This window comes from Centroberyx gerrardi, chromosome 5 (genome assembly GCF_048128805.1).
Source record: "Centroberyx gerrardi isolate f3 chromosome 5, fCenGer3.hap1.cur.20231027, whole genome shotgun sequence".
NCBI lineage: Eukaryota > Metazoa > Chordata > Actinopteri > Beryciformes > Berycidae > Centroberyx > Centroberyx gerrardi.
Genome location: NC_136001.1, coordinates 17,520,330 through 17,546,851, shown reverse-complemented (window position 1 = coordinate 17,546,851; position 26,522 = coordinate 17,520,330). Strand labels below are relative to the sequence as shown.

The window sequence follows — 26,522 nt, the reverse complement described above, 5'->3', positions numbered from 1 at the left end:
AATTCATGAATACTTTAAATAATTTTGCAAATTATACAATGTATATTATCCTTTGTATTCCAATTTCATATTTTTTTTTTTATAAAAATGCACTAAAATGCAATACAAATCTTCTTACATTGAATTCCCATCACTCAGTATTCCTGTGTGAATTAGCATGTTATTGTGTAGATAAAGAACACTTTCATGCTCTGTTGATGAAATATTTCTCAGCGATGTTTATTTTTCTCTGCTTAATTTGATGTTGAATGACAACATCCTGCGTGTTCGGGTAAATATGAGGTTTCTGTGCCGTATTTGACCTTTGACCCCATGCTGCTGGATGTGCCTCTGACGACATGGCGACAGCTGTGGCTGCTATTCTTTCTGCTCACGGAGACTGTGTGAATGGAGCACCTTGTTTGAAGCGTGAGGAGTAAGCATGGACAGTATGCGAAGGACTCTGTAATTAGAGACCCTGGGTGCGCAGAGGGAGAAGTCAGTGAAGCTGTAAACACTTCCGAAGAATATCCCTCTCCTTTAGACTCATGCCAACGCATTAAAAGTGCTACAGTAAACAAGGCTGACCCTCTTGTGGACTCGGTTTCGAAGATGCATCCAATAAACCTGCAATTTTAAATGTACATTAGTTTTGCTATCGTGGCAGTTTTGTCATTTTTATTCAGAAACAAATTCCAGCTTCCTACAGTAGACACAATATGGGTTGACACAAGGAGTTCCATCGACACTGAGTAAAAAAGGTATTTGTTTGAATTTCATACAGGTGTAGATTTATTTATGTGTGTGTGTGTGGGTGGTGGGTGCCCGGGTCTGTGTCACTAAGGTTGATTAATCCTGACACAGGTTGACAGTTCCCTTGCAGCGGTGATATATTCTACCACACATGAGCAGGGGATTGGAGAGCATTTAAACTGGTCACCTTTCCCCTGTGAAAGTATCCTTTTAGCTTGATGGCTGTGAAGCAGTTCTGTCTCTTCTAATATGTCAGAGTGGGAATGGTGCTGAAAGGGCTTGTGTGATTCCATTCGTTTCCCCAAGAGAAATCTACACACTCAGTGGTTTCTCTATATCAAAACAATGACTCTGACTCTGTTCTTTTACAAAATCCACTGAAAAAGTAGTTGTATGAGTTCTATGAGATAGAAAAAATCTGTTGTGGTATTATTGATTGGAATTTGTATATAGGATTACTGGTACATCATGAAGTAATCACTAAAAATATGCCATTTTCCAGGAAATAAAACTACATTTTGTAATTTCCTTAGCAGCTATTGTTGTAGGTGTACATTCTGATATGGATAATAAGCCAAAAAGGTGAAAAAGTAATTTTTCATTTCATTGTGACGTTAACTTTGCCCACAGCAACTTTTTTTTGGGCGATGGAGCAAAAGACTAAGTTGGTTAATGAGAGGGCAAGTGATTGGGTTAGCTGAAGTAGGTAAGGGAAAGATGGAGTTGCTGAGTGATGGAAATGATGAATAGGTTAGGGGGGAGTCAGCTCTCCGGCCCTCACACTTGGCTTTTGCCCATTTAGATTTGCAGTTCTGAAAACATTGATTGTACTGGGGAAGAAAAGAAGGATAGTCTGTAGAAACCACTGCTGTAGGATATTTTTGCACTCTATCTACACCTGCATTCATGTTAACATTTTTGTAACATGACTTTACCTATTTTTTTCATGTACAAAATGCACAGAATATCTATTTAAAAATTGGGAAATTAAAAATAACATGTTTCAGTTCAGTTCAGAGCGGATTTTTTGTTTGCTTTAGTCAGCAGCTGCCCTTAAGTTACAGAAGAATTTGTTAAAATACTACTTTTTATTAATTATGTTCAAAACACTACATGCCATATATCTATTTTTAGATTTAAAATGACCAACAAATGAAGATAATATTTTTTAAAGCTTCCAAAATTGCTATTTTGGTTAAGAGGCAGTAGCTGTTTTACACTAAACAAAAATATGTGGCTATACTGTACCTACAAAGTACCTACAAAGAAAGTTGACAATGGTGATAGGTTATAGAAGTGAAATAGTAATAAAAATACTAATATGACCAAATCTAAATTGACATTTAGAAATAAATCATTATTTTTTCCTTTTGCTACCCAACCCTTAAGACTGGCTGATCGCAAATGAAAGGAGTTACCACAGACTAAGGTCAAGGGTGGCGTCCTCTGTGGTCATTTCACTCCTCACTCCAGTGGATCTACATTGAGGTAATATCTGTGCCTGGTTTGTTTGGTCTGGGGCCCCTATAATAAGAACAGACTAGAGCATATGAGAGCACAATAACCTCTGAACCTGAAAGAGTTCAGACTGGAGAGGAATATCAGGACACACTGATGATGGAAACTGTTTTGTTTTGTTTTTTTTCTGCAAAGAGATGGTGAATTTGGTAAATTTCTTGTCACCATTTCGCTGTGGTATGTATGGTGTCTTTCTCTTAAGCACCTGATTAGGATTAAAACGTTTAATTTGCTACTGTGTTAAAAAATGGCCTTTGGAGTATAAGACCTTTTTACATGAAGGAACTACACTACAGGTTTTGTACAGTGCCTTAAGCAGTGCTGAAGACTGCTCTGCATTGCAACAGTGATTCCAATGTCTTAACAGTGTGTTATTTAAAGTCCCTGCTCCCTGCCCGCTGATTACAAGCTCCACACCTCCAGGTGGAGTCAGTGGGGACAGGCCATTTTGTTCCCAAAGGCACAGGTGGAATGGGGGACAGACCCTGGGTAACTGGAACCATGAATGTTTTGGTTGTGTGACATCCAGCCCAAAGAGAATAAATAGTGGATGAGGTGAATGCCATTGGTGATCTCCTTAAATGCATGAGACAGCTCATCAGGCTTTGATTTATGGTGTTAAGTTCTATGGGAGGGAGAGGGAAGGGAAGAGAGTACCAGATGTACAGTTAAAGCAGCTTGAATCAGCTGCTGTAGTAGCTTGAATCACAACAGCTTGAGTGTGCTTATGCAAGCCAAGTATGGTTGAGAATTAAGCCTGCTCAGTTTCATTTAATTCAGAGTGTGAATTTAGGTAAGCTGAAAATGCATTTGCTACCAGCTATATCTTTCATTATAGAATACCAATTCAAAATTGCGGCTTGGTTGGAGTTTGATGGAGAAGTGCACAAGAAAATCAATCACTACAACAGAGTTTGAGGCTACAGTAGATACAAAAATGCAATGATACTCTCTATCATAAGATGAACCTAGGGAGGATGCATGCAGTAGAAATAATAATGTTGCATGAGGATGAAAGAATATTCCACCAGGGTGGAAGAAGTGAATAAGAAACAAGCACAGATCCTGTACGGTGTGTGTTCAATTCTACGCACTGAAGGACTGCGACACGGTTAAATTACTTAATTCCACTAACGTTACTTAAATACCAAAAGGTAACGTTAAAGGCACCTACCGTTTAAGTCTGTATGGCAACGAAGACGACAGTTACTGTCTACAAATTCCCGTTACTGACTGTGGAATGTTAAGTTTCACTTTTGTTTTCACACCGGGATACTCTGTGGATTGAGTCAGGCGCATTAGAGATCGATTTAGATCCATTTCTGTACAGTGAGCAACTTTTGATTTTGTGCCTCTCTATGGGAAACACTGCATCGCACAGTCAAAAACGCCCTCTAGAGGCCATCTGACGAAGCGCATCATCTCACTAAGCGTTACCTGACTGACTGACTGACTGACTGACTGACCTGAATTTGCCTCGTGATACCCTGCACCGTGGGAAAAACAGTGTGTGTGAATGCAGCCTAACCTTCGCTTTTTTTTAGCGCTCAACCACTTCAATATATACCACTATACTGATTATGACGCTGAAATTCTATATTCCGTGACCACTGAATGAACACTGAATTATGACCACTGTCATAATCAGCAGGACATTTGAGTTGCTGTTGATTGTCTGCAGAAAAATTCTTGTGATAAACAATACTCTATAGATAGGCCTATTTTGTTTATTTAGGGAATCAAGGATTTTAAAAAAAGGCTGTTGATCTTTCAACTGAGGCACCTAATGCTGATTTTTATTGAAAAAGAGTAGGCTAAAGACTGTCACTACCTACAGAGAAGAACTTTAATCACACGAGAAAAGGTGATTTCTCTCAATTTAGATTAGATTAGATCGGATTGAATTAGACTATTGTCTGTTTGCTTGTTAAATAAAATTTTCATTGCAACAGTTTTTTTTTCTGATGTCGCTACTCAACTTTGCACTTGTTTGCAGAAAAGCAATCGTGTACTTACTTTACAGGCGAAAACTTGCATCTACACACGATGCAGACAATAAATGTAGTTTTACATTGATGGCACTAGTGGGAGCCCTCTACCCAAATTGTGGTTGCGACATTAGGGCAAGAAGTGGCACAGGCATTCAAGTAATAACGTGAGTGATGATGGCAAGGAAAAATGAGGCTTTAAATAGACACTGATGACGTCGACTGCATGCACAGGTCGCGTCAGCGTCATCAGCGTGGTGATGCGACATCTCACTAAGCGTTACCTGACTGACTGACTGACTGACTGCCTGAGCTGAATTTGGCTCGTGATGCCCTCGGCTGCCCGGTCGCAAAGAAGTTAACAAGTTTTTCACTGAAGAAAATTACCGTGTAGTTCTGAAGTACAGTAAATGTAAACCACTGCCCCCTGTGGCCATCCTTTGCATACTGTGTGTTGAGGAACCCAGGGGGATCGTGGGATGCTAGGAGCACCAAATAATATGCCTCCATGTTGACAGACACGTTAAGCTGTCTACATCTTATATGTAGCTGTAGCTGGGCATAAGTGTCACACGTTGTGAAGCAGAAATTGCTCACACTTGTTCCCTGCCAGCTAGCATGGTAGGTGGTGTACAGTAAAGTGACTGCAAACCTGCTTACAACATGAGCTAGTGCAAGTTGGCATGGAAGGGCATGGGAAACTCTGATGAACTGTACGGTACAGCTACACTGCTGGAAATATGATCTCATTACTGTTTTATTAAAGAACACAACATTTTAGACACTGTATAAACATTTTAGAGAATTCAAGAATTCTGGTGTTTTTACATATCTATTTGGAGTTTTTTTGAAACAGAATCTATAAATAATCTATAAATGTCCAAAGATCTATAGTCAGAGTGACCAGGATATCAAAGCGTCAGTTTATTCGAACAGCTGTGGATGGGGTCAATCATTTTCCTCAGCTGTTCCTTATTCCCCTCGAGGGTTTATGACCTTTACCTGAAGCTTCTCATTACGACGCCTCAGACACTAATTACTGGCAATGCTAAACATGTGACAAAGACTGAGCGTATAGCTGGGACACAAGGAGTTGTCTATGACAAATTCTGTGTTAAGAGGGTTAGAAACGTACAGTATATGCACGCATCTCAGAATCTGCCTGGAGGCTGTTCAGCACTCGCCATAGCTAATGGACTTCCTTCGAGGTGCAAAGGGCAGAGAGTTTATTGAGCACAAATCCTATGGGTGTCTGACTGACTGAGGTAGAGGAAGTTCATTCTCCTCACACACACACACACACACACACACACACACACACATACATGCATGCATGCACACACACACTGTATTGAGCCATAAAGAGAGTTTTTCCAAGCGGAGGCAGGAGAGATATGGTTTTTGGTGGTGTGTCAGTGCACCTGGGGTCTGTCATCCAGGTCTGGAAGAGGGCCTCCATTTCACAGATGGTAGAGCTGATGTGGGCTTTCTGCAGAGGGTTTTTGATTACATGACCTGGTTTCGGTGTTTGAGAGAGGTGTAGAATGTGGAAAACAGTCTCTCAGACACCGTGTAGCTGCTTTTGGAAAAGAGGAAAGGTTTTTCTGCTCAGATGATTAATTTGTTCACAAGTTTCTTTTTAGCCTTTTTATGCCATACAATTAGTAAAGCATATACCCTCACTAATATGCAGTAGGGAGCACAATTTGCTCTGCAATGACATATGTTGGGTATGTTTTTTTATCATTGCAAAGAAGTCTGAATGTGGAAATTGTCCCCCAATGATGAACCTAGCATCTGTGAGCATTTGTCGGCTAGGTTGTGATCATTTAGACAGCAGCATGATGGATGGTCAAATAAGCTGGACAAATCTTCTCCCTGTGACTGGGTGTCAGTAAATAGTAACGTGTCCATGGCCTTTAAAGTGAAGGATTCTTTGTCTCGGAGCTGCCTCAACACTTTCTGAAGCAACACACAGGCATAAAAAGCAAAAACATTTCTCTCTAGAGGATTGATCATATCAACCGTGTGGCCTCATTGAGAATTTCAGAGCCATGAGAAACTGGGTCATCGATCCAGCACTTCATCACATTCACTGCTCACTTCATATACTCCGGAGGCCATTAGATTAGTGTGCGTTGCCATATTCCATCGATCCCCCTAATCCACTCCCACGCTGCATTGTCAACACCTCTAGGTGACAACCTCATGCCCTTGTCAGTGTATGAATACACACAGGACAATGTGGGAGCTTAATCAGGGAGTCCAGTCAAAGGAAAAGCATGGGGAAATTCTATATTATGATTTATATGCTGTGTAGACATTGGTGTAATAACCAGGACCGCTGGCTAATCTCTAAATCTCTTGTTTTGTGTGTGATGTTTCCCATGACACATATTTGCCATTCTTATTTTTAGGTTTCTCTGGCAGCCAATCAAAGCTTGTCTGATCAGAGACGCTTACTTGCTGACAAGGCAGCAAGTCCTCAAGGTCATGGGAGTAAATGAAAAACCTATTTTAGCAGTGAAACAAGCCATCTGCTTTGTCTTCGCTGGCTACAGCTTCACATGAGTGTACAGAGTTTCCTTCTTTTATCCCACCTCTAAAAATGTTGGTGTATGATTCTTGAGGTCTGATATCACAAGTTAGGGTCGGAAATGCCTATTTATTTTTCACTTTGAAATGATATTTTCAGGTTTCAGATGTGTAAACAATGGATTTGGACATCAATAATTGCAAAAGCCAATGAGTCGGGCAACAGGAATACAGGTTTCAGGTTAGTTATTTGTATCATGAACAGGGGTTTCAACTCTCCTCCCCTCTGCTACAGATGAGGCCAAACTCAGCTGTAATGACCCAACAAGCTGCTTCCCAACACCTGCCCCTACCTAATCACACCTGCCCCCTATATGTGTACACACACACACACAGTCACTCACAAACACGCACACACTACCTCATTAGTGTGCTTGCCGCTTGGTCTCCATGGTAACGCTAGACAGGTGACAGTATTCCAAAGGGGGAAGGTTTGGGGAGCTGACAGGATACCATCCTGAATGTGTATCTTTCAATATGTGTGCGTGTGTGTTTGTGTGTGTGTGTGTGTACGTGCATGCTTGTCAGTGCTTGTGTGTGGTTAGTTGTGCGTGTGCCCATGTTTCCTGTGTGTACTTTTGGCTGCGTTCGCGCTCAGGCTTCGCTCCGTCTGACAAGGCAGGATAGTGCCAGGTCAGAGTGATGGGATTTGTCAGCTGCTCCCTCTGGCCAGCGACAGACACTCCCCCATGCTACAGCCCCATGCTGTAGGTAGCTCAGTCCCTCGCAGCATCATGTCGACACACACTCCTCTAGACTGCTGAATAATTCAACAGACAGATACACAGGAACATGGCTGCCTCGCACTCCTTATCTGTCTTCTTATTCACTTGCTCCCGCGGGGCTTGTATCTCAGGGGATGACAGAGGAGAGAGGGAGAGCATGTAGGTTTGAGCTAGTATAGAATGTGTTTTTTTTTTCATCTTTCAAGAGTATGGGATGTTTACTTACTTTATTGTTGAGATTAAAGTATCGTAAATATAGAAAATAGTGCTTTAGGCAAGGCAAACGCGCACTTTGTTTATATAGCACATTTCATACACAAAGCAAATTCAAAGTGCTTCACATAAAACACAAAAAATACATAATTTGTCAGGTAAAATGACATTATCAACTCATAATTTGAAATTTTAATAATATGACATATTAGAAAGAAAGAAAGAAAGAAAGAAAGAAAGAAAGAAAGAAGCATTACAGATGTTGATGATATTTATATTATATGAATTTATGAGGAATTAATGCTGTATTTGGGTCAAATTGCTACATGGTTATCAGGATATCATGATAAGCATGCTCACACACTCTTGAAGTAGACCTGTGATACTTGCTAATGACTATGAGTGACAGTCAAGGATGTAGTGGCTGATGATAGCGGCGTAATCAGCCTCTCTATTTTATACATGGAAAAAAACTGTGATCCACAGAAATGCAGGCATGTGGAAGCATGGTGAGACAGTTCAGTTCGGAAGTGTCCTGAGGCATTTCCTTTCTATGCCATAACAGCAGGGATGAATCCGCAGTGGATTATCCGCCCCCTTTCCAAACAGCTAATTGTTACCACAACAAATAGGGTTGTTTGTGCACGTGAGGAGAAACAACCAGAGGGTGGTCTGGTGGAGTGGGTGAGGGGATAACCCCAATTCAAAGCGTGACCAGTTTAATATGTAGGGCAGACTTAATGTCATGGCTGTGGCTGGTGGTAAAAGGCATAGCGGGCTGACTGATTTCATGTGGGGTTGGGTTCAGAGGTCATCGTAGGCTACTAGGTTCACAAAAACATTCACTTGTTGAAAAAATGCTGCAGACGTTTAAAAGCTTAAAATGAGATGCCGACTGAGACGCTGTGCTCACTGCAAATAACAGAAAAACTATTTCCGCACCATAATGACAACAACTAGTTAACATCAATCCACTTTAGAGGCATGCTTTCTCAGTATGCCCCTAAAGCCCATGCGCCTGTGTGATCCTGCTGTGCCTGAAGACTCGTTACAAGACAGGCATCCCATAGAGTGTTGTACAGTTTACGTAGCCATGGTAACGGGACTCAACTGGGACACGACAAGCAGAGCGGAGGGAGGAGAGGGTGAGTGCGCGTGTACAGTAGATTCAAATGTTGTCACAGGTGAACACACATCACCCCACATGGGCTCAGATGCTCTGACATGCAGGGGCGAGGCCATGCCTGCTTTCAGCTACCGAGGGATGCAGTAGGGAGGAAGAGGGAGAGACTTGTGCTGAAAACATCAGTGTGTCAGCAGCTCTCTCCACGGTGGGTTGTCAGACATGATAGGCTCATGAACGAGGTCTCCCTCCCTTACTCTCGTTCGTACACTGCACTGCAGGTGAGCAGAGTGTCAGGCTTGAATCTGCTAAAGCGTCATTAATATTAAAGATTTAACCCACCAGCAGCCACTGAGCACTGCTGTGCCGGAGGGACTCGTTGTGGGTGAGGCAGAAAACTCCCCCAGCTGTGTGAATGGAGAAAGGAGCGGCGAAGGTTCATGAGAACTGGGCATAGCATAGGACCAGTGAAGGTGCAGGAACAATTGTTGTGTCTATCAAGTGTCAAGAAAATGATCTAATTACAGAACAGCCAAAGGCTCCCACTGTCACATCTAGGCCATCACTCTAGGGTAATTTTTGAGAAATGCCATGCCACAAGAAAATAACCCATAAAGTTTAACTGTAATTTTATTGTAAGTAGGTAAATTCATAGTCAGAACCTTTTAAGCTCCGGTTTAGCCAGGTTCCTGTGGGCATAAAAGAGTGGTCTCCTCCGTTACCTGACTTTCTGTGTTAATGAGAAGTGACACTAAAGATGTGGCTGATTTCCTACATGGCCCAGGCAGTCGCTTTGCATTAGCAGGGATGACAGATGATTAAAGGGGAGGCAGAGAGTGGTATCTCGCTGAGTGACAGTCAAATGAGGGAAACACGAGTAAGGCGACAACCTGCAAAAGACAGGAGCTTGATTACTTGATCGTTCCCTCTCTGGGGCTACTGTGAATGCATGCAGGCTCCCCAGCAATTTTTAATGAGAAAAAGATGCAGATGTAGATAGTCCAGCTGTGTATCTATTAGCAATTGAAAAAAAAGATTACAAGTTGAATGAATTCGGCATTATCATGCTGTTTAATTCACTGCTATACCTATACTGCACTATACAAATGCTGTGTAGGGAAAACAACGATTAACACTTCTGAGGAATCGAAAAACTGCCAATTACAGACTTGTAAGCTCTGCAATTTTCCATTTGGTATTTCAATATACATCTGACAATCTAACCAATAAATATGTTATATAAATGAACAATAAACTGAACTGGAGTAACTCAAATGACATAACGCCATCATCTATTGTCTGAAGTCAAACTCCCTAATGCCCTTTGCTCATTTGTATGAGGATAAGACTGTATCTTATTAGCTATGTATACAGAATCCTCTTCCTCCCTCCCCTGTCTGTGGTCCCCTCCCATCAAATGTCTGTTACAAGCTCCACGGCAGCAGATTTTTGATTGCTAAGAGGCATTTATGGTAAGCTTTTCTCATTAGCATTACCATAGAAGGAGACTCTACTAAATTCCCAAAGTGGCCCTGTGCAGCTGACTGACAGCAGAAACCCTTCTAGAGGAGCACGGTGGATGCCTGTGCTCCTATAGAGTCTCTATCAAACAGGAAAACTGCAGAGCACAGTCTTAAGTTTGATATAACATATTCTTACACTGAATGCAATGTGAGTTCAGGAAATTTGTTAGTTTGCTGAAAGCATCCCACCCATCCTCCTCTTTGTCTACCTATAAAGATCTCATCTCCTTTTTCAGTCTGTCAAATACCAGTTTCCTGACCATCAAAGGCCTGGTAGTCATTGTTTGGGTAATAAGGGGTTGCTCCCATCCACAGCCTCTTCCCCCCTTATCCTCACTCCTGACAACTCAGTCCATAGGGGACCAAGCAAATCTGTCTGCTTGAGTCTTTGTGCCTCGGGGAGAGATGCATTTGGGGTTCTCCCCTACTGTTTTCAGGAAGGGATTAGCAAATTTATTGTGATTACTGGCGCCTTGTATTCAACCCCACAAAATAGTAGGTCTGTCTTTTTATCATCTCTTGTTTTGCAGAAAGCACCAGGGTCTACGACTCCTCAGGCATCTCACCTCCTGATGGCTCTCATCTGATTTTAATCCATATCATACTAGCAACCTCAAATCACCATGTTTTACACAAATGCACATGTTTCACCCCTTCTGAACATTCTTCAAGATATTTCAAAGAAAAACAACAAAGCATGCATGCCACTTAACATTTCCCATACGTATCAGTTTCCATAACATTGGTTAGGCAAGTTAGTGTTAGAGAGGTGAGGGGTCATGTCAGGGCCCACTGACCCAGGTCCTGGGTGTCTCTGGAGGGGAGTCCCAGCATGGCACATGGGATAGCTCATATTGCAAAGCCCTCCAAATGTCATAATCCTTCAGAAAGGTAAGGCTAATATGCATCCACTGCTGAGCCCTTCTGACCCCTCAGCCACTATGGAGAAGACTTCAAGGCTTACTCTTTTCCCCAGTGACCTCTTAATGCTCCCCAACAGATTTTCAGTTTGCTCTAAGCTCACTCAGTTCTGCTCATGATGAAAGCTACCTGCTAATTCTCACAAAAACAACAGCACAATGTTAATAACCAGCTACTAATTAATTATAGCATTCATAAATCTAGCAACATGTTCAAGCTCAAGAGAAATGACCTCTTTACAGAAGCTGTTGGGCACAGATGGTGGATAATTACTTCAGTTAATATGTGCATGTTGGTAGGGGGCATAGCCTCATATCTTTCTTCCTTGCCTCTGCCCTTTATCACCCTGGATGCATAAAGCATGACACACTGGATGCTGGTCAGGTTCCAGCATGGATTAAGTGTGGGATGCTTCATATATCTGTGAGAGGTCTGGGGTCTAGGGTTGTCACAAACTTAAATGTTGACAAGGGAAATAAAAAAAAATTGATACACTTCTTTGCTCCCACTCTGAACTCTTTAAATAGTCATCATTTGCCTGAACTACTGCATTGAATACTACCGGCAATTCTACCAGCCCCAGATTTAAATGTAATGCAAATGGACTTTGCGTTACGTCAACCAGCGTGTCAAAGATTGTTGGGAATCCAGGTCTGCTTTGAGTGAAGCTAGCACAACCCTGACTAGCATGCTTGTCAAAGTGAGCCATCCATGGCCCCTGTCCTGGGCATCATGCCACTGGTCTATTGCTGGAGACATGAACTCTTGGGAATGTTGGGATAAACAGTAGGACACTGTGTGATTACATGTCCTTTTTACTATAAGACAACACCAAGAGGAGGAAGAGACAGAAGAAGGAGAAAGGCAATAGAGAGGTGTAACTTAATGCGTTCAGACATCTTGCAATCAATCAGCTATTGCCTGAAGTCCATCCATTTTCCAATAGAGCTGAATATCCAAAACAAGACAGACATTGTTGACAATGCCTGTCAGGCTGTGGCTTGCTTTAATCAACATCATCTCAGCAGCGTGTTCACATTGCTTTATGTCTTGTGTAGCTGCAACGTCAGTGTTGCTACAGCATGTATCGGCCAAGTGAAGGTAGCGGTAGAATAGTAGTAGAAGAATTACAGAATTCTTAAAATGGTAATCCTGCTAAATGGTAAAACTGCATGATGGCTGTCGCTGGTCATGCTAATTACCCAGTTCTGCTTTCATTTTTACCAAAACAATGCTGCTGCTGCCAGAAATGTAAAACACATCACTTCCTGTGTACAGAGGATTGTTCCTAGGAAAGACCTAACCGGCACCGGGTGTTTAGGACCGCAAAATGTAAAAACTTTTATGAACTGGGTATAGATTTAGGTTACTATTGTATTATATCAATTGGTGATAGAGAGTACCAAAATAGGCATTTATTTACTTTATATCAAAATCTCATGGATTATTACTTATTATTACTAAAAAACAATGTAAAACATTGTAGCAATAATATCCCAGTAGTGACTGCAACAGGAGCCTGTAGGGAGGTAAGCTTTACTTTTCAATAGTGCACTGTGTGAGTGATGATATAAGGCCTTGACAAAACATGCAGGCTTAACTCTGAGCAAAGTGTTTGGATTGTACAGGCTCATAAAAATGCAAATGTGGCAGTGCGGAGCAGTGGAGGACTGGCCTTTGAGGCTGCACAGCAACCTCACCCACCAGGGGATTGAAGGAAAAGGTCTGTTACCACCTGCCTGTCGACACAGCAGGTGGGCTTTTTGGATATGAGGTGGATATGCTCGTTTGTTTCTGTGATTGGCAAGCCGGAGGTGGGAGGTTTGAGGGAGGCTGGAGGGGCACACATGACAGTCTGCCTGGACCCACTTGGTATGCTGCGGGCTCTCAAGGGGCAGAGAGGAAGGACGGGGGCTTCAGTCTCTGCTAATCTAGTTGGCAGATGACTGACGTCTCCCTGTCCATCAAAGTGTGACCTGGGGCATACTTTTAATGAGATCCATTCCACATGACAGGCGCCACTTCTCCCTGGGCTGTCTGTCTGATCGCCGTCTCTGTTCCAATCAGATTGCTGACTACATGTGTTGCTGCTTTATGTATGGTGTGTGTGTGTGTGTGTGTGTGTGTGTGTTGAATGCATGTGCGCTCACTGTGTAAACTGTGTGTTTAAAAGTGTATGAAATGTAGAAAAGGAGGTGATATTGAGATCTCCACAAAACAATGGAGATGTCAAACTCGGTCAGCAGCTCTGTCGGCTGCCAGCACTACAGTTCAATGTTGTTTTCATTAACAGCTCATTTGTCTGATTGAAAACGAGCATGTCATCTTAAGCCAAAGCTTTAATATCCTTATTAGCCAGTACAAAGCTCTCATATGCACTGTATGCTGAACAGTTGTATTTACTTACTGTAACGGCACAAATCAAGCTGTAGGTTTGTGCAGGTGAGAGTATTTATTCAACAGCTGAGTCTGCCATCATTGTTTTAGAGTTCATGTGCTAATGTGGAATCTATGTACGGAGGCCAACATCCATCATAGGCTGAGAAGAAAACTGCTGGAGCGTCTTAGCCTTGGCTGAACTAACTTGGCCTGTTGTTTTATATCAGAAACACATCTAGCTGGGAGGTTGTGCAACTGCTGCCACACATCTTTAAAAAAAAGAAGTTTTTTTTAGAGAGACTAAGATAGGAACAATGAAACCCTCATAGAGACTAACAGAAGGGGGGGGGGGGGGGGGGGGGGGCATGGGAAATGGAACTGACTCCACAAGAATTGCCCGATCTATTTAGTAATCATTACACAAACTTGAAAGCTGGTATCCATGGAAAAAAGAGCTATCATATGCTATTAGTATTACTCATAAACAAATTGATCAAGACAAAGAAATCATTATGACTGCTCTCTGTGACTTTCAAGTGAAATAGTGAAGGAGAATAAGCTTATTTGCACCTCCAGTCCACAAATTACATACACACACACACACACGTACATGCACCTCCACAAACACAGCCCAAAGATAACGGACTCGACAACCTACATCTCAGTACACCTCATAAAGAAGAGTGAACTGTCACAGAGGTTTATTGTCATGTGGAAGGACACACAGCAGCGGATTTGAGGATATAGTGGCAAATTATCTGGCTGACAGCTTCACACGGCGAGGACGACGAGGTTGGCTTACTTTGGCTGACAACCACTGGCACAACTAGTTAGACTGAGGAATCTGCTTATTACCGCATCATTAGAAGGCAGATGTGCCATTTACTGGCAGTTCACATACAGTCTGAGGTTGGACACTGTCCCCAGTGATCGACTGTAAAACTGTCAAGAGGTGATAATGCTCCAGCCTAATGTCAGTAAAGAAATACATTCATTAAAAAGTTTTATATAATTCATCAGAATTTTCCAATAAAGTTAGAGGGTGCACTATATATCAGCATGAACTATTTGACCCCTGTGTAAACCAGTTTTGGGAGAAACTGGTTTTGAGTACTGATTTCTTTGGAAAGAGCAACGTTTCTTTGCTATTGTGCCATTGAAGCAACAGGAAACCATAGCCAACATAAAAAAAAGTGTTCAGTCAGCGATGACTCCAACATCAACAACTGACATTAAAACTATGTGTGAACAGAACTTCTGTGGAAGTGCGGCAGACTGATTCACTGCTCAAATGTTGAGAGGAGGGCGTGCTGATGGGAAAGCAGACAGTGACAAGACTGGGGTACTTTCTTCTGGGATTGAGTGGGGAGCCGGCGGCAGTTGCGACATCCTTCCAACAACATTTCCACAGTTAATTAAATTGAGAACTAAGCCATGGAGAAAGCCGTAGTTTAGAACATGCGCTTGATGTGCCATACTGTCTCCAGACAACTTGCTGGAGATAACAGGATCTTTTACGACGCAACTGGTGTTGGAAATTCTGGGAACAGATGTCCGGGCAGATTTGTTCTCTTTCTGCAGAGCTGAGAAGTTTTTGTCTGTCTACATTGGGCACAAAAGGGATTGGGACAGCGGGGCCATTGTTAGATGTGTTTACCCAGATTCTTCATGTTACATAGAAATTATACCATCATCTCACAGCAAGTGACTGTATCTGTTCCAACTGAACTATGCAAAGCCACAATCGTGAATGCTTTTGTGTTGTATAAACCATCCACTCTGTCACTACTTCCAGTTTTATATTGAAACCTGTGTTTCGAGGGCTTTTCTCTTCATCTGTGATATTTAAGAGCCCTGGGTTTGTATCAAGATGGATTTCATTAAGCTTAATTTAATTTAGGTGCGCTCTGGCAACAATCTCGGCAGAGTAGGGTCTTATGAAATAACTTTGAGACAAGTAAAACTATGTATGAGGAAATGGGGTGATAGTAAGTACTGCATAAACTGAGGGTTGAAATATCATTAAACAAATTATTATTCTTGTTGTCATTGTTATCATTTCTGTTTGGCCTCTCGCTCACTTTCTTCCTGTCTGTCTTTCATGAACACAGTCACACACACACTCTCTCTCTCTCTCTCTCTCTCTCTCTCTCTCTCTCACACACACACACACACACACACACACACACACAACTGTTGGGTCTCCATCTCTCCTATGTCCTTCTGAAGTCTGCAGCCACCTGTTTCATAGCCTCATCAGAGCAAGTGATGACAGGAGGATGAGATGGGGAGAGAAGGGGAGGAGGAGCAAGGGAAAGGGTGAAGGACAAGGAACTCTGCATAGTCCAGGCAGAGGCATTAAAACGGAGGGTAAATTAAAGACAGGCATGGTAATTATATCTTTCGAACACTATACACTCACAACTTTTAACCCTGTGTGAGCTGGGTCACACAGCCTGAGGTGCTGCTCTTGGCAGGTCCCTAATGGCTGTTCCAGTCTAGGTTGAAAACAAGAGACTGTGAAATTACCTGCCTGAGCAGATTTAGCTGCTAAATCAGTATCATCTTAACATCTTATCATCTCACTTATTAAAACGCTTGCTTTTATGTAATGATCTTTTATTAATTGTCCATGACCTCACTTTTTATATTTTACTTCTGTGTTTCTTGCTAGACAAGTGCTACAAATAATACTGCTACTACTGCTACTACTACTACTATAATAATTATTATTATTATTATCATCTAAAAACTCAGTGGTGTAACAGTATTTTTTTATAACACTCGTTGTCCCGTAAGATGATACTTCCTTCCTTAGTCTTTCAGAAGTAAATAATAAACACATTGCAGCCATGGGAAAAAGAACATTGCAAAAAAGTTGTGTGTATGTTGAAGGGGTTTTCCACTCTGTATTAATAACAAAAGAACCGTACTACAGTAAAAACCCTATATTATCACCTACCAGATCAGACTACATTAGACCCACTATAACTACAACAGTTGACCACTTCCTGCCAGTAGAACAAAAGCACAGTCATTTCCTCTGGCTGTCTTCAGCCTCCCCCTGAGGCCAAAGACCTGTGGTTGGTTGGCGATGAAGAATGACACTGACAGACTCTGTGCTGAGGAGGGACTTGCCAACAGCGCTGCATGGGAAAACTATTACACAAGCCCCCCAACCACAGGTAGCAGGGCAGAGGCTCCTTTAACCAAGAAGTCATACTAAATATAAAACCATTGTTATTGTTTGCAGGACATTTTACTGTAAAAAAAAATAAATAAATAAATAAAAATGCTGATCTAATGTAATACATGTGTTCCTCTGGTTGATATTGGGGAGAGAATCCACCAGACAAACAGGGGACAGGATCAGACCCTCTGGAGCCTGTTAGGAAACAGCTTCTAATTCATACCAAATCATCCCACCACAGCTGCCCTCTTCCCTTCGTTCCCAGGCTGTAGACATGTGAGCCAGATACAAAGAGACAAACTTGTGTCATTTAAAAAAAGGCAGCTGTCCCATTTTAACCCCGCAAAGCTCCAGCTGAGTCATAGTCAGCGACAAAGGACTGAGGAACAAATACCGGCAGAAAAAATGACAATCACTAAGATCTAAATGTGAGAAATATGCATGAAGCAAAGGTCCGGAGAGCCACTAATCCGTAAAGACTACTGCTTGATAATGCTCTGTTGTATTGTACTGTCCTGTTCATGAGAAGGCATACTGTGTGTGAGTGGTTGAAGCAAACAAATCACTGTACCTCTGAGGAAAAGTACTCTCTAAATCAGAATGTGCACATTATACTGTAGATACACAAAGATTTGGCTGCTTGTATGGTTCTAATTAACTGGCAGTTATAGCATTAGCCTCTATATTTATAAGCATTACAAAGAGATTAATTCTTACCATTACAGTCTCTTGACAGACAGCTATGTTAAAGTCAACAATGGTAACATCATGACAGGCCAACAAAAACACAAAGTATTTGTTTAGATTTGGTTGTTTGAATTTGAATGAGCAAACAGAGGGTGAGTGTCTGTCCCGCTGGCATAAATTCCCTTATTTGTCCCACATCACTGTGTGATACATGAATATTCCTATTTATTAACACAAACAATTTGCTAGAAACCCGAGAATCATGCCCTGATCTGTAATATCATCAAGAGACAAAACTTGGAACTGCTCCACCGACAATGAAGACTGACTTCATGGACTCAGCATATTTATTTGGGCTTTTACAATCAGTTTTATTTCACTGCTGTGCCAACTGGTACATGAATAGGAAAATATACCCTTATTCCCAACAAATCACTGTGGGCACTGTCACAGGATTTTAAATATTGTCTCCCGTTCACTCTTGATACAAAAGCTCCAGGATTTGTCAGTTGATGACATCACGCTCTCTTGGCTTTCCAGCAGTAGGAGAGACTTTTCACAAATCAAGACCGGACTGGGGGATTTGTCCTTTAAGCTTCTCCCAGTGGTGATGGTTCGTGTTACTGGACTTCTCTCTAAAACAATAAAAAAAATGGGCAAAAGTGAGTTTTTTCTCTATTATACTATTGCAATATTATAACATGCTATAATATTGTTGCAAGCTGTGTAATGTTTAATAAATAACTAAATTAGTTGCTGTGTTTTCTAAGAGGTAATTGTAAAAGGAAATACGCAAAAAACTATTACAGGAGCTAATACGTATAAAAGTGTTATATAATAGATAATAACAAAACATGAGAAATAAAAAGTGACTATTTTCTGCTCTGTTTTCTAAAAACAGCCCAAGTTTTCAGGGCCACATTCAAGTTTTCTTCTCTGTCTGCCAGCTTTGTGATGGAGGTATGACTCTGCGAAGTGCAGCGTTATCTTTTTCCCATTTAAATGCTAATGAGCGTGCTGCCATACTAGTCAAAGCGCTGCAGAAAGAGTGTGAATTTTTAATATCTTATCACACCAAAAGGTAACAGCTCTCCCGGTGAGGTTGAGGGATGAGTACATGTTCCCTCATTAAATTCTACACAAATGATGTGTCCCTCAGAGAGCGCTAAGGGCCATTCTGCGTGTCACGGTATGCACGGCTCTGTGTGTGGTTTCTAGCGCACTGTGCATGGTCATTTGTGTGTGTGTGTGTGTGTGTATGTGTGTGCACCCACATCTGTCCATGTCATTTACGTGTGCGTGTGTGTACATGCAGATATGCACAACAGTGTGTGAGTGCACTTGTTTCTTCACCTCATCAGTAATGAACAGCTGTTAATTACCTCCCCATCATGTGGGGAAGCCAACAGACAGAGGTTAAGGTTGTCACAGCCTGTTAAAAATTGCTTTCCATGGCTGGTATAGTCATTGGCATTGATGGCAAAGGGTCAGAGGAAAATTCATCAAATGTAATGACACTCGTATGGGAGAATAACCCTTGCCCTGCTACCCAGGATTTATATTCCCCCTGGCACCTGTTCCCATGAAAATCACTAATAAAAGGTGAGTGTAATTCCATAAATGTTAGTCCAGTAATGCATTATTTGCTTGTTATAGAATTGCACTCGATAATAAAAAGGTATGTGCTTGCCTGTGAACAATCTCCAGAGACGATCCAGATTATAAATTCAGTGTTACCTCCATTTCCTCCAGGAAAACGACAGCATTTTAAATAGATATGCTCAACTTCAGTCAAACTCGCATTGTTAGCACTGGCAGGTTTTGTCTGGCTGATAAAAGTGAAACATTTGAGATGAAGTGATATAATATCTGTACCAAACATAAAACTTCTTCAGAGAAAAAAGAAAGTCTTCCACCAGCAGCATTCAAACTGAGATTTAAACCTGGCATCTCCTCAGTACTTCCTATCCAGAACAAAAGCCTTACGTCAGCTTGCACAAAATTCCTCTAAATGATCAGCAGTGTTGATGGAGTTTTGCCTCTGTGGTTTGGCACCCAATGGTGATCTTTGGTTTCAACATTATCTTTCAGATTTCACTTCTCAAATAGCTGCTAGAGAATGCAACTCTAGAGAAAAACTGGAAAGCATGAGGGACTTTTACGAAGGCAGGCGCTCCTCAAAGCCAGGATTCAGTAATTACTCTCCTCTTGTCTCACGCAAGTGACAGATGGTGAGGCCGCCAGTGGCTTGAAGATGGAAATAATATTGTTGATTAAAAAGAAATATAGGGAACAACATGCAGCTGTTGGGCACAAGACAGAGGAAGAAAGACAAGAAGAGAGGAAAGGGAGAAAATGGGGATAGATTGTAGAGCTGGATAACAGAAAGAGACACAGCGATGTGTCAGTCATGATACAGTGGTAGTGCAAAAAAATTTGGCAAAACCACACACTTTTGGAACTGTTGATATGAGGTTTGGAAAAATGAGGTTCTACTGTATTGCCTAATTTACCGTATCCTCAATGAGCCCTGAAGGATTTGGAACTGTATTCCAAATATTGGTATTATGAAAGTTTTTTGATTTGGATTTGTGCATCATAGAAAATCTAATGTACAGACCTCTCTCTAAACACGCACCTACCTGCCTATCTTAAGCAAGTTCAGTCCTAGAGGAGTGTGTTTCTTTGTGTGTGTGTGTCTGTGAGGGAGCCAGAGAGTGAATGAGTCTGATGGTTTCTCAAGATCGTCCACGTTTACAGAATTCAGATTAACTGAAAAATATCAATATCCGTTGCCTCATGTGGGCGAGCTCATAAGTGTGGGGTAATTGTTTCCCAGAGCTCTCCGCTGGTGTCAAGGGAAATTTAAAACTTTTAATGGCAAATGCTGAACTGTCTTCCTCTCTCTGCTATGAGTATCAAAGCCTGGAGTCACACTGTGCAGCCCACTGTTTTGCGTAGACTAATGTTATAATTGCTTTCTCTTTCCAAGACAGCTTTCAGAATGAGGGAAAACTCAAAGTCACAGCCAAAGATCCACTGGATTTGTGTTCACTGTGGAGTGCTGATGGTCTGACCAGGGCGGCATAAAGGTGTTTCCTATCTGTCTGTTGTGAATGACAGTTGACACAGAGGACATATTCCCCCGACACGAAGGCTGGAACAAGTAGCAAACAGTTACATTTCTTTCCATGTGACTTTCTACACTAAGTGATCAGCATGCGCATGAGGCGCAGGCTAAAATTACAACACCAAGGGCATATGCAATATTAACAGCAACTGACCTGCCTGCTGCAGTTGGACCACAGGACACTGTGAAAACATAAATATTGAATCAATTTGAAGTCACAACTACTCCACCTACTTGAGTATTTTAAATTGAATATATGTGACATTAGCATCCGACCAATTTTGTGGTAGTGTGGCAGGTTTTATAGTTTCGTAGTTTATCAATGTGACAGTATCTTGGTCAGTGAACTAACACAACACAGTAGACACAGCTGTATCAGTCAAATTAACTCAATAGCTATAATTAAATGAAATAATGTATAAGTATGTAGTAATTATTTCTGGCTGATTTTACATGTTTCTGCAGTTGTAATGATTATAAAACTGAATGAAACCGAATCTATTATCATTTGTGGAATAATAAGCATGCACACTGGGCGTCAGCTGCGTTGACTGATAAGAAGCAGAATAAGCCAGTGTGATCAGGGGAGGGATAGAGTGAGATTAAAAGATTTAAGGCTCACTTTGCCTATGAATATCAGATGCCTATCTGTGTTTTAAAGTCCCAAAGAGGCAATGATCATCTGTCAGGTCGACAAGGTGACAAGGAGGGAATCTACCTTATCTGCATCTTGCCGTTTTTCAACAGTTTCCTTTGTGAAGCAAGATTCGCACCCACATTCCTGCTGTATCAAAGAGCTATACAGTACAGCAGCTGTCAGCAACAAATAAAAGCATTTCTTCTTATCCTAAATCTTTGCTTGATTTTCATTCTTCTCCGTGTGCAGTCAGCAACAAAATGTAGTAAGTGATTCATACTTCATTCAAAAAGCCGGCTCTCTTCCATACTGTGTGACTGCCAAAACCAGCAGATACTGAACAATTGTTTGGCTCTCCTGACCAGACCTGGCATCTGAAAGCTTCTCACCACTAGTCTCTCTTGGCCCCAGCTACCAAATAAAAACCAGTAGCTGGCAGTCACAGGCTAATCAAGTTGTGAAATGACCTGAGCCCTTTTTTGATACTGGAACAGCCGGGTAAGGAAGGCTTCCACTAAAGGACAGCCCTCCTTCTAAATTCAGCATCACCCTTAGCTCTGTATTCACTATCTGACTGAGCTCGTTGCAAACAGTGCATGTGAACTTGGGAATTTCACAGAATTTCATTGAATTAAGTTAAACTTCCTGAAATTCCAATTCCAATTCCAATTTCCTAAGTTGAATTGGAATTGATGAATTCAATCATGAATTGACCCCAATGTGATGTGATGTGATGCTTTCACAGACACACAGTACAGTAAGAATGAGTCCATGTAGTGCTTAAAGGAAAGAAACATCACTTGGATAGTCAAAACTCACCGAGCATCTTTCATTGGCCTCCTCCAGACAAAATAGGGTCTGCACATTACCACAAGATCAACTTACAGTGTATATTTTGTATTGTGTAATAAAATAATTATAGGGGTATTCTTTAAACCCCGATCAAATGGGAAAGGGAACGCTGAGTGTTCATTTTCAGCAGAGAAAATGGAATTTGCATGACTTTGCTTGTTGCACTACTACTTTTATCTCTAGTTTTTGCTGACGAAGACAAACTGGATCCAAAAACAAAAGATAGAACATGCTACCGTTTTACTGCTTGCATGTTCTCTTCTATCACATTTAAGCGTAGCCTACCTTTTATACCCCACCTGTACGGTAAGGAGGTAAAATTTGGGGCGGGACGCAGCCCTCGGATGCTAAGGTAAGTTCCCTCCCCATGGGTGTGTCTACCGCCGGCGGACCTCAGTCTATCCACCTGCAGAAGCCTCTTCCCTTCACTACTGACTTGAGCGCCGCTGCGCACAGCTGAATCTCCAGCACTTCTGTCATCTGAGGGAACAACTCTTTGTTCTGACCTAACTTAGTGGGAAAATACAGAGTCTATTGATGAGATCACTTCAAGTCAAGGTGGTTGTGTCAAGTTAATTTAAATCCAAGCTTTGTTTGGCTCTTGGATAATCGCGGGATCTGCGGCGGATACATTGATATTACAGTGTGCGGACAGAGGAGCTCAAAGGATCCGGATGAATGGGTTCTAAATGTTGACCAGTATTAATATAATATCACGTGGACATAACTAAAAGGTAGGTCGCAATACTATTGATTTTTTTATACCAGTCAAGTCAAATTCTATTGAGACAGATGAGCTAATAAAACAATGGGAAGCCACATTAGGTGCTGGAGTCGAGCAATGCCTGTGTTGCATGTGCAGTAAATTACTGGACAATAATGCATTTTATTTATTTATTTTTTATTTTTTTTAAAGTTCAGTAGAATAATTTTGCCTTGAATGTTTTGAAAGGCGTAGCCTAAGTGATATCATGATCACTAACTCGTTCGTATTTAAGAGTTTTTTTTATATTTCCATTCCTTATTTTATTGCACTTGGGAGGCGTCCTAAGCAAGTCAGTTTTTGCGGTAATTGGCTAGTTTCTTTATTTCAAACTGCAAGAACAGTGGCTGCTTCTCAGTGTGTGTGTGTGTGTGTGTGTGTGTGTGTGTGTGTGTGTGTGTGTGTGTGTGTGTGTGTGTGGTTTGTGTGTGTGTGAGTGTGTGTGTGTCTATAAAGTTTTTGCTGTGATGTTGTAGTTTCAGATTGTAATCTACTCTTCACTGTTAATATTAGGATAAGCTACTCCTTTCTACTCCCTAATACTATACTATTCCCAGTCCCAGGTAAATGAGGCATGGTTCATGCATGCCCTTATAATTTAAAGCCAAGTCACGCTTTATTTTGGTTATTGGTCTTTGGAGTCAGGTCTGCCTTGGGGGCTTAATGCGGAACTTGATCCTAAGACCCCGAGTGGCTGTTTGACCTCATACCCTGTTGATCCACGTTTACAAGTAGAGCAATGCCATGCATGGGCGATTATAGCAAAACCTTATAGCTTTAAATGTCTAAAAACCCTGCAAATAAGCTCAGATATTGTCTTCATCAAGTTTTGTGTGGTGGTGTTTCGCAAAGTTATTTAACCTCGTCCCCGCTGATAAACTTGGAAAGTCTAGAGATACTTGTATGTTATGTTATTATTTAGCCTACAGCCCGTTTGTAGTCCGGACTGTAGCCTACCATAGAATTGGGGATAGATGCGCTTTGTGCTTTAATTTGTGAACACTGATTTATGCGCGCCAGGCGTAACGATTGAGCTCCCTATTGGTAAAATAGCTCATAAATTCAGCTTATCTCGCTTTATGTATAGACTAATAATGAGTAGGCTATATAACTCTTGACTCATATGATTCACTCTCGATTGGACCAGGTATTTGCTGCTTTCACAAATGCGTTTTGTTTCACTATTCATGGAAAGCACTGGGCGTGAGGATCGGCAGAGTGAGGCAGCGCTGCTTCTTCTGGCGCTCTGACACTGGAGCTTCCGTCCATTCAGAGCAGGGCTGCCCTGTAGCACAAAGGAGAAAACACCATCAACAGTCGTTTAGGGAAGGAGTATTATAATGAGTCGTCACAGGATTGATATGAAATGCATTGAGAGGAAGAACATAGAGCCAGCAATGATTATTTATAGAGTATCTGATGTGAAAACTACATTCTGCCCTATAAGAGTTTCTTGCCAGACTCCTGCAGCCCTTAACGATTCTTTTAGTGGAGGTTAAGGTACCTGGCCAATATCATTACCTACTTACATAGTGCATAAAGGAGTGAAAGAATACCTGATATTTATTTTAAACATTGTGTGTCTTTGATGCCCTCTATACTAATTACAAATATCCATTCATGAATATTCACAAAAAAATCATTTTTGAACATAAAGTGATCCAAATCTTAGCACAGTGTCTAGGACCTTTTACTGCTCAGTGTCTGGTTGACTTTCTGTCTTGTGAGTGTAGGCTGCTGTTAAGCTCAGTGGTTGAAACTACACTAAAACTACTTACTGTTTTTAAGAGTGGGTGTATTATTGCAGCTCAGTTCTCCAGGCAGTGAGGGAGAGTCAGGTGTTGCAGTTGGGGTGGTCTGTCAGTTGTAAGTGTAAAGGCCAGTAGTCGTGTCTCTGATTTTGACGCCCCACCCCCTTCTGTCCCTCAGCTCCTGGACTCTGCATCTCCTCTGTTCAGAAACAGAGGGACAATGTTGTGGGACAAACTGTGCTGGCTGCTGGCCCTGCTGGCCTTATCATCCGGGGCATCCGGGGCATCCGGGGCATCCGGGGCATCCGGGACGCTGCCCGCCTCCAACGAGCCCCTCTCTGCTCCCCGGGTCTTCCTGTCCTTCAAAGGTAAGGCGCTCTCACACTATTGGCTCCAAATGCACACCGTGTCTGTGACCCAGTTTGTGTCGTTCTCTACGTCTCTGCAGCTTTAAGGACATATAGATTTGATTACTACTATTACAGTCACTTTTCAGGCAGTAAAATTTTCTTTTTTTTTTGTCTTGTGGGATAATTGGAAAGAGTAAGGTGTCAGTGCCAACTAAATCCATGGCTTGGCAAGCCTGGAGTTTGTCCCCTCACTGCGCAACAGAGAGTTTGATTGTCTGCCCCGAGAGAGGGGAGCGATGAGAGGGATGACGAGAGGTGCTGCTGATTGTCCCTGCTATTCAGAGCCAGAGAATATGTCTTCATTTAAGCGTCTGGCTGCCATTAGTTCCCCAAACAGGGCTTTGTCTGACCTCGGCTCCCTTCTGAAATCAAGTCAGATTTAACACTTGGCTGGGCACATGCTCGGGGCGCCGGCCCAGCACGTTATGGATGTTTCTCAGTGCCACATGAGTCCCTGTGTGTGTTGAACTGTCCCTTTAAAATAGGTCTCAGTGCTGCTGTCTCCGGTGCTTTGTCATTCCAGCGTAGTACATGTGAAGCTCATGAGGTTTACCTGCCGGTGCAGCTCGAGGCAGAGGAGACTTCATTAAGCCTCTGATGAGTTAAAATCCCCATCCTCTCGCATGGTGACACTTCAGATCTTGATCCATGCATAAACCATGCATCTGGTGGAATATGAACAGTTATGAACACTGAATTGGAATTATTAATGAAGTCAAATTTATGCAGTGAACAATGTTGAGGTGAATCATGCTTATATTGTGTATGATCTGTCAAGCACTGTTTCTACATCTGTGAAAAGCACCAGTAGATCCTGGAATATCAGGAAGGATTTATCTGCTCTAATTCACTTTTTATGACTTCATGTCATGGGCTATGTATTGTTACACTGAAGAGGACATAAGCTTAAATTATAGACCTTTCAGTTCTTTGGCAATGAAGACTTGCCGTCTCTCAGTCTCTCCTCTTCTTCCACAGTTTTTTGCTTACCTGTCTGTTTTCTCTCCCTCTCTCTCACATTCTCTCTCTCTCTCTCACTCTCTCTAATCGAGTTGGATTTCACAGTCTACTGGTCTCACATTTACTCGGTAGAAAATTGTTCATTTATTTTCTATTTCTTTTAATTGAGTTCCTTTTTGTTTTTAATTGGTTTTGGAGGTTACTTTATGCCTCACAGAGCAACTTCAGATAGTTGGCGACTAGAATTTAACATAAGCTGTGCATTTCCTAATTGTATTAGCTTTGCACTATGCTGCTGGGAATTGCTCTTAAATGTGCCTTTATTAATATTTTATGGGCCAGCGTGCTTAACCAAATAATTGGCTTTAAGTTTCATAATACATGTCTAGTGCTGGCATTAAGGTTTGGCTGAATTTTAATAAGTG

At 41.8% G+C, this 26,522-nt stretch overlaps 1 protein-coding gene across 2 annotated transcripts in view; it reads left to right on the top strand.

Annotated features, from left to right (window-relative positions):
• The first annotated feature begins 22,705 nt into the window (after window positions 1–22,705).
• The window catches only part of LOC139908569 (semaphorin-3F), a 287,062-nt gene continuing 283,245 nt past the window's right edge, over window positions 22,706–26,522 (top strand). For both annotated transcript variants that reach the window (XR_013504866.1, XM_071895320.2), the window contains exons 1-2: window positions 22,706–22,947; window positions 24,906–25,095. Coding sequence is in view for 1 of the 2 variants with exons in the window: in XM_071895320.2 (XP_071751421.1) it covers window positions 24,948–25,095 (148 nt within the window). In the remaining variant the exon portion in view is untranslated. The remainder of the gene's footprint in view (window positions 22,948–24,905; window positions 25,096–26,522) is intronic.